The 8,964-nt window shown below is 42.1% G+C and overlaps 1 protein-coding gene and 1 long non-coding RNA gene across 2 annotated transcripts; both read right to left on the reverse strand.

The window, feature by feature from the left end:
* Positions 1-409: 409 nt before the first annotated feature.
* On the reverse strand, positions 410-6,424 carry LOC108891856 (cell division control protein 6 homolog). Its single transcript, XM_018689190.2, is given in 13 exon segments — positions 410-807; positions 914-1,054; positions 1,868-2,046; positions 2,183-2,247; positions 2,354-2,454; positions 2,558-2,697; positions 3,323-3,429; positions 3,515-3,663; positions 4,226-4,425; positions 4,512-4,775; positions 4,973-5,105; positions 5,107-5,262; positions 6,416-6,424. Coding segments are annotated over 12 exon segments (1,722 nt in total). The 5' UTR covers positions 5,257-5,262; positions 6,416-6,424; the 3' UTR covers positions 410-714.
* A 1,359-nt stretch (positions 6,425-7,783) lies between these two features.
* On the reverse strand, positions 7,784-8,964 carry LOC108891857 (uncharacterized). Its single transcript, XR_001962378.1, has 3 exons — positions 8,901-8,964; positions 8,689-8,796; positions 7,784-8,366 (listed from the first exon to the last, which is right to left on the reverse strand). It is a non-coding gene; the product is annotated as an uncharacterized LOC108891857 (long non-coding RNA).

An 8,964-nucleotide genomic window follows, 5' to 3' on the forward strand; every position in this document is an offset into this window, starting at 1 on the left:
AATTTTATTTAATTTCCTAGAGGGAGTCATCCCAAAGGGACTAAAAAAGTCAAGTCTAAGTCTCTAATCCATCTCATACAGTAGTATATAGTGTATGTGTACTGCAGTTCACAGTCAAAGTACTATTATTCTGAACCATTTTCTGACATTAAAAACAGCTTTTCTGTCAATAATAATAAATAGCTTTTTACTATTAATTCCAAAACTTAACTTAAAGCAGTTTGATAAAGACAAACCCAGGATGCCATATTGTGCTTTCTGTGATGATATATTTACAGTTATAGGCCACAGGGGGGCGCTGTAAAGGTAATAAAGCAACACTAATAGTACAGTAACTTTCCTTAACATCTGCTGTTCCTGTGATAGAGGAGTAAAGTAGGGGCTGCAGAGATAACGAGGAGACAGGTGATTAAAACGTCTGTACATCTGTTTATTTACAGCATAAAAATGGAAACGTTTCAAATTTCAACTGAAACAAATGCTGTCGTTTCATAACTGATGTGAAGGTTCAACATTTTTCAACAAAACAAAACTGAGCACCAACACCAGCTGAAGATAAAAAGAAAAATCTTTTTTTTAGTCAATATTTTCAGAAAAAAATAAAATAAATGTACAAATTCCCAGCAAAAATGAGAATAAAAAGTAAGCCAGTGAAAATTCTTGGTTCAAATGTTCCAACTTAAAAAAAAAGAAAGATAAAAAATAAATAAGTGATTATGAGGGGAGTCCTGCAGCGAGGATGCTTCCCAGCAGCGTCCGATCCTTCAGAGCATTTTCAACGTCTTTCTCCTCGATCTTCAGAAACACCTGCAGGAGGAGACGAAAACATCAGATGTTTGGTTTCCAGGTGATTACAAACCAACAGAATGAACTTTCAGTAGACTCACAGTAGAGTAAAAGGTGTTTAATGTACCTTGGTGAGACGAGCCTCTTTAGCTTTCTTCAGAGCGAAGATTCCTCGACTCTCCAGCAGACTGCAGAGCGACAAACACTCGCCCTGACCGACTCCTGACACCTGCCGCTGAGCGCACAGTCGACTGTAAACCTCGTGAAGCTGAAACCAGAGGAAACAAACCTCATTAGAGAAGAAACAGCTTTGTTAAAAACACCAGCGGTGCTCCAGCGCCACCTGCTGGGGACTGAGGTGCCGGTCTTTCAGTTTAACCAGAAACAAACAGAACACAGGAGCTGCTGGAATACCACTGCCTCCATCTGTTAGTGTGTGACTTTCAGGAGTAATCAGATACTTTACATAAGTGAAAGTACCACACAAAAATATAATGTAACACAAATAAGGCCCAGGTTCAAAAATACTCAGTTATCAGTCATCAGTTTATGACTTTTCTGTGAATCTGTTGATCATTTCACCTCTAATTTGGACAAAATAAATGTGTACAAATATAATCATTATTAACAAGTTTCAATTAGAACTGGAACTAAGAATTACTTTCATCGCTATTTCATCTGCAGTCTATTTTCCTCATTAATACTTAATTGTTTTGTCAATAAAATGTCAGAAAATAGCAAAAAATATTCAATATAATTTTTCAGAACCTAACGTGATTTATTTAAACAGCATGTTTTTGTCTAAAACTCAAAGAAATTCAGTTTCCTCTCATATATGACAAAGAAAAGCATCAACTCATCATATTTCATTTTATATTTTTTCCCAAAAATGACTGAAATAGGTCTTTTTGAAGCCGAGCTAAAACTATCACATGATAACACAAACACACTAACAGATGGAGGCAGTGGTATTCCAGCAGCTCCCAGTAAAATCCCTGTTTTTGTCAATGGAGTCTGGTAGTGGTATATAGTGATGTCTCATTCCTCCCTCTGTGTAAATAGAAGCGGTTCAGAGTCTCACCTTTCCCAGGACGACCTCTTTGCTCTTTCCGTTGCGGATGAGCAGCAGGAGGCAGCAGACGAGCAGCTTCTGCTGCAGGGGGAAACTCTCTCCCTCCGAGCCGCCGCTCTGAGACACCATCCGGTCGCCGTACACCTCCGACAGCACCCGAGCGACCTGAGGGAGGCTGACCCGGGACTCTGGACCAACCACAGGACGAGAGGTGATTCGGTCAGTGTCAGAACAAATATCAGGCAAAATAAAATAATGTCTAAATGACATCTAAAGTCAGAATAACTACAGACACTTTATCAACAAAATCGCAGCTTTACTCACCTTTAGTTTCAGTTGGATCGGCTGCTTTCTTTCTCTCATCAGACTCAACGATCTCAACAGCTCTCCTGGAAAATAAAAAGATCAATCTTTGAAAAAATCCAGCTCCTGATCGAATGTAGTTTTGCAGCAGACTCGAGTTTGAGTTTTACTTTGTGAAGGTGAAGTATTTACCTGCAGATGTCCAGAGCTTTCCTGGCGTCTCCCGACACCGCCGACACTTTCCTGGCGCAGAACTGAACGGCAGAGGCATCGAGGATCCCGTTGGCCGACGCCTGAGGAGCAACACAAGTCCCGATCACACACTCGTCCTCTTTGCTTGTGTTACATCTGACATGACTCCTGTGTGTGTGTGTGTGTGTGTGTGTGTGTGTTTACCTGTGCGAGTCGGTCCTGTACGATGGCGCTGAGCTCCTGTCGGCTGTAGGGAGGGAAGTGTAACAGCTGGGGGCGACAGTGAGGCCGGGCCTGAAGCCGGGGCAGGATCCGGTCCGTCAGGTCCAGAGCGTTGGCAATGCCTTTGAAATAAAACATGTTCATGTTATTATTACCGTCTGTTGTGCTGTGAACTATGACTTTAGTTTTAGACATTTAAACGCCTCAGTTTTTAAAATCCTTTTCATTCATATCCTCTCAGGGATCGACAGCGTTTAAACACATCTGCAGCTAAAAACAGACGTGTGCAAACTGTTATTATACAGATGTTTATCCTGTTTTCACAGCATCAAGTGTAAATAATTACATATTTTTTATTGATTAAACACAGATTGAACACAAAAGTACATTAGATCTTTCCCGCTGTGTGTTGGTTTTTCTTTGGCTCTCTGAAAAAAATAACCCGTGGTGCCGTTTTGTACAGAACTATCTCAGCCTAGTGAATAAAAGTCAAATGTAAATACTAGAAATATTTTTATTTCCTCCCGCAGGTTGAGGTTATTTTCTGAAGCTACAATTTACACATATCCCCTAAATGTCTCACAGGCAGACAGCTGCACACAGAGGCTTCAGTCCTCACTCAGTTACTGCAGACAAGTTTGAATGGATTGATTTTATCCCCCTGGACGAGCTGTCTAACTGAAGCCCATGTGGACAGATGTAACAGATGTGTCAGCGGAGACAACATCTGGCAGACGGAGCTCTTACCGATGAGACAGAGGCGGGACTTGGGCAGGTACGGCCACTCAAAGATGGTGTAGAGGACATCCTGAGCTTTACTGTCCAGCTGGTCCATCTCATCCAGAACAAGAAGCCTGAGGAGGAGAAACAAAGATGGAGTCAGAGTCTGTTCAGTCTGTTCTACAGCCATTTAAAGCCAGAGATGTCGGGTTTACTCACACGGCAGGGCCCGGGGCCGTCAGCAGCCTCTGCAGGCCGTTCTGCCCGCCGGACGCTTTCAGCTTGTTGGCCAGCAGAGGGAAGATGGCGTGGGAGCTCCTCAGGCTCATACAGTTCACAACCACCGTCTGCACCGACGACAGCTCGGCCTGAAGACAAAAAAACAACAGGTGGAGGTTGTTAACCTCTGGAAATATCAAAAAACAACAACTAAGGCTGCAACAGATGACTGTTTTCATTTCCAACTTTCACAACAAAATGTCTAAGGTGACTATTTTTACTGTTCAACCAACAAAGAGTCCACAACTAAAAGACAGTCGTATACGTTTTGTTGAGAACACTTTAAGTGCTCTGCAGGATCAGAAACCAGGATTCATCAGGGATCTCCTCTGGTCACATCCTCTGCATCAGAGCTGGTTGGTTATTAATCGCTCCAAAGTCAAAACAGGTTGTGGCTTCTAAACTTTGTGGTCTGCATCTTCTTTTTTTACTAAAGGACTTTGTGATGCTTTTAATTCTTCTCGCTTCTCTCTCATACAGTTGATCTTTTACATAGAGATGGGAATCAAGAACTGGCTCCAAATTGTTCAAACCATCAGGATTGTGTGCGAATCTAACCTCCCTGCAGTGACCTCAAACATCCAGTAGGTGGTGATAAAGCCCCATAGCTTCATCATCCAGGACGACAGATTCCCTCACGTGTCAAAGTACCTTCATCTCCTGCAGGACACAGTTGAGACAGGCTGTCTTGCCAGTGCCAGGAGCTCCGGAGATGTAGAGGCTGCCGGGGAGACTCTGCAGCACCTTCTCCTCCAGGAAAGACCGGATGGACGCCCGCTCGGCCTCCCTGGACAGGAGCCGCTCGGGGACGGCGGTGTGGAGCGCCTGCTTCACGCTCTGAAACCTCGACTCTGGAGGAGGAACGGCGAGGAGGTTAGAGACAGGAGACCTGAACCCAGATCGGTTCTTACTTCAACAAAAGATCAGCGACACTCACTTTCTGCGAACAGACGAACGACCGGCGGCTTCCTCTCCGAGTTCTGATGAGCGGGGCTTCCAGCGGGCGTTTCCTGACGTCTCGGGGACGGTCTGGACGTGGGAGAGAGCGGCTGTCGTGGTGACGAGGGGACGAGCTGACGGCGAGCTAACACCGGCGAGTTCTCGTCGAGGCCCAGTTTTCGGGGTGAGGCCAGGGTCAGCCTGCTCTGCTTCGGAGGTGAACCCAGCAGGGCGGCGCCGAGGTTACAGCCGTTATCATCACCTTCAGAGACAAAATACAAAATCATCTTTAAACTTCCAGGTAAAGAAGGGGACCCCGAGGCAGCTAAAGACTTTAACCATGAAAGGTAATCTTTTTACATGACTAATATTTGCTTCTGTTTGATTATTCCCTCAAATCCCGGTTGTATTTTTTGTGCTTTAGTTTTAGAACAACGTCTTCAGCCTGGAGACTCTTACCTGTGCGTTTTCGGGGGCTGAGGGGAAGCCGTGGTTGGAGACCAGGAGATGAGGGTGGTGGGCGTCTGGGCGACAGGAGGACGGGCTGATCGGCTGGACGTCTCGGGGAGAGTGGTCCAATCCGGGTCGGGGCGAGGTGCTGCTGAGGTTCCGGTTTGGTCGGTGAGGAGATCGGAGACTTCTGGGGCTGAGGCGTTTTTGGAGCGGGAGGAAACTCTGCAGGACTTGCGTCGGGGGAACTGAAGCGTGGGCTGAGCTCGGCCCTGAGAGCGTGTGCTGGGCATTTTGACCTGAAACATAAAGAAATGATTATTACTGAAACTGACTGGAAACATCAAGAGAACCGACTGTCGAGTGTCTAAATCTGCTACAGAACGTTTGGTCTTGTCTCCAAAATTTCGGAACAGATATTTCACCGTGTAACGTTGAATTTTGTCACATTACTTTGTGTTTTGTTTGGTTCTTGCACATCTATTTCCATACATGTGCTTCCCTCAATACCTGGGATATTTATTCAACAACAACATAAAAATGTGTAGCTCAACAAAATGGGAAAGGAATATGCAAATGTGCTAATTATTAGCTGAGAATTTGCAGCTTGGTCATTAGCTGAAACTGAGTTTTCATTATTTTCTGGTATAAATACTCTTTTTCACGTGCTGATTCTGAACCAGTTCCAGGACTAAAAATGACGTGCAGTAGTGCTGCAACTAAAGATCATTTCAATCCACAAGTTGTTTCTCAAGGTTGACGTCTTCAAATGTTATTCAGTCTTCTGTCATTGTCAACAGGGAAAACATAAATAAAGCATTTCTGCTTTACAAAGAGACTAAAATGATTGGCTAACTGAATTAAAGCTAACTGTTACTGTTTTCTTATTTACAATATTTTATAATTAAAAATGATAAATGCATCCTGTCTAATTCTTTCTACACGACTGATATTTGCTTCTTTAGAGGCTGTAAGTTCACATTTCGTTTTTCTAACGAGTGAAATAAAGGTTACATTAAGCTGAACGTAGTTATAACTTCATGTTAAAGCCTCAAACTGTCAGGCGACACCTAACAGTGTAAATATAACGTGTGTGAGGCGTGTAACTGTTTGTGAATCCTTATCTAACAGTTATATTTACATTACACAGGCAGCACAGCAGACAATACAGTGCTGTTAGCTAATGGCGCCAAGACAGAAGCGCTCCACCGCCTGCATTAAATTAACCCAGATTTCGCCATTAATACAACTCTGGTCTAAATCTAAAACATGTCCGGTTAATATGAGAATAATCCTGAGAGCAAAGGTTTAACGTGAAATGGAGATAATCGCGGTGTTTTTGACGGTAAAGTAGCAAACTAACTGACCCGGCGGCGAAACTGTTTCCGGTCTTTGATTAACGGACTATTTTAGCTTTAACCACTTAAGTTAACACGTTGAGGATAAACTTACCTTTCTAAAAGTTTTTCTCTGCTCAGAGTAGAGTCTCTTCTAGTGTCTTCTAGTGTCTCCTGGTGTCCTGAAGCCCTCTCTTCCTTCCTCTGTGACCGTCCTCTCCTGCAGCTTGCGCCAAAACACCTCTTCCTCCTCCTCTACAGCTGCGTTTCCCGCCGCTACGCTCTGATTGGTCAGAGCAACAGCGTCTCTGACGCTCATTGGCTCAGGCCTGAGCGGATATTACGTAGTACCTTGCCGGAACTACGCTAAAGCCTGTGGCGCGAGTTTCAATAAAGAACTGTTTTGGCGGAATATATTTCCCGGGAACTTTTAGTACACTTATTAAAGTGTACTTTTGAGGTACTTTACTTTACTTAAGTGGTTTTATTGTACTTTAAACTAATAATAAACTACATTTCAGAGGGAAATACTTTACTCTTTACTTCATTACGTTTATTAAACATCTTAAATTACTATTTATTTTCCAGATTACATTCAAAACACATCACCAGTTATTACAATATTATGTGTTATTAAGAGTTAAAGCACCCACAGTTAAAATGGCTCCAACAAACACTGAAGTACAGTTTACACATTGATACTTTGATTATTTTTGAGTATGTAAACCCTTCCATTTAAAGTACTTTTGTGTAACTGATGACATTAAAAATAAACGATGAGAGCTTTATAAAAAGCTTAATATTTTACTTTTATCTATAGGAATCTACAGTAAAAAAAAAAAGTCATATTAAAGAGCCAAACAGTGTATGATGAAGTTAAAACTGTTTCTTTTGGGAATTTACAGGGAAACACTCTTAACTTTACTGTGGCAGGTTTCAGTAATATTAATGATAAATGTCATATAAATCTCTAGTCATTCACTGATTTAGATGACCCACCAGATGCTGTCAGTGCAAATTAAATTCTATTAATCATTATGTTGTGGAGATAAATTTCAGACTCATCTGTCAAACTCTGAATAAATAAAACCAAACTATCTGTATACAGAAGAGAATTACATTCTGAGGAAGTGACTCTAAATACAGTAATAATAACAAACAACAACAACAATGGCAGTACTGGTAAAATAAATAAAAACATTTATTAAACCATAGTTAATTTTTGCTCACCATTCAAATGTTAAATTGATGATGTTGATGGGAATGTAGTGAGTTTTACAAGTAGCTCCTGTACCTGATTATAAACCAAACTATTGGCAGTTTGATCATCACATCACAGACAAAACATGCTACGCCTCATTTAGCTCTTGCATAGCCGTTTAAGCACCAACTTCTCTGAGAGATAACAACATTATTCATCTGGTCTGTTTCCAAAAATAAAATGGAGTGGAAATGTAAACTAGCATAAAATGGAAAAACTGAATGAAAAAGATAAATGGACTGTATTTCTATATTGACTTTACACATCACATTCACTCGTTCACTCATTCATACAGTACTTATTGTATCTATAAACCGATGATACATCGGGGACAGTATAAGGTTCAGTCACTTGTCCACTTGGACTGGAGGAGCCTGGGATTGAACCACTGACCACCTGGTTGGTGAACGCCCTGCTCTACCTGGGTGAGAAGGGGCAAGAGGTTTGACTGGTATTATTGATCACTGATCACTGATGTCACAGGTTTTGTTCCTATTTTATTCACCTGTCAGCTGACCTGTATCCTGTAGATTTTGTCCAGGGCTCGTTGTTGACTGGCTCAGGAGATCAATGAAAGTAACCAGATTAAATCAGTGTTGCTGGTGTGTTTGAGGTGTGTAAATACTTGGCCTAGTCCCTGAAGGGAGGTTTAACTGTTTGTTGAGTTAAAACTTTGGCAGAACTGTTAAAGCTGGTGAAACCAGAGAGGTTTTTGGTCGTTCTCTCTCCAGCAGCCGTCCGACCATCGACCATCACAACACGTCTCCCAGCACTCGTCCCTGGTTTCTAGCTCCACGTGTTTTCTCTGTGAGAAAGAAAAGCAGGTTGTGACACTTGCTAAAGGAAGATTGCCTCTCTGAAAGTTCGCCAGAGAAATCTGAGAGGTCATGAGGTGAAAACAGAAAGTTCTGATTTTACTGTTTTCATTTTTGACCTGTGTCTCATCTTTGATTCTGTTGGTGTCAAATAATAGATCATTTGATCAAATGAACCTGAGAAGTTCAGAGAGGAAATGTCTTGTTGATGAAATTGTTAAAACTCAGAGACACAACAACTACTACAACTGTAGTATAAAACCTGAATACTCATGGTAATAAAATGCTATACAGCAGATGTTTGTCACTTACGGATTATTCCAAGTTTCACCAGGACTCCGATAATAATGAGGATAACAAGAGCAACAACACCAAGAACACCACCAACAATGGCACCAACCCTCTTCTCCTCTTCAGCTCCTGAATGAAGATGAGAAAGTGTCAGATTATCTTGTTCTCAGAGAGAACGTAGGATGTAGAGAATCAAAGAGTTTTCTAGTCAAGAAGAAGTCAGAGACATTTACCAGGATTTTCTTTCAAGTCTAGAGGTGTCATTGTTGTGAAGTCACTGGGCTCTCTCCTGTTGTC

Source organism: Lates calcarifer, unplaced genomic scaffold (assembly GCF_001640805.2).
Source record: "Lates calcarifer isolate ASB-BC8 unplaced genomic scaffold, TLL_Latcal_v3 _unitig_2046_quiver_2137, whole genome shotgun sequence".
Taxonomy (NCBI): domain Eukaryota; kingdom Metazoa; phylum Chordata; class Actinopteri; family Centropomidae; genus Lates; species Lates calcarifer.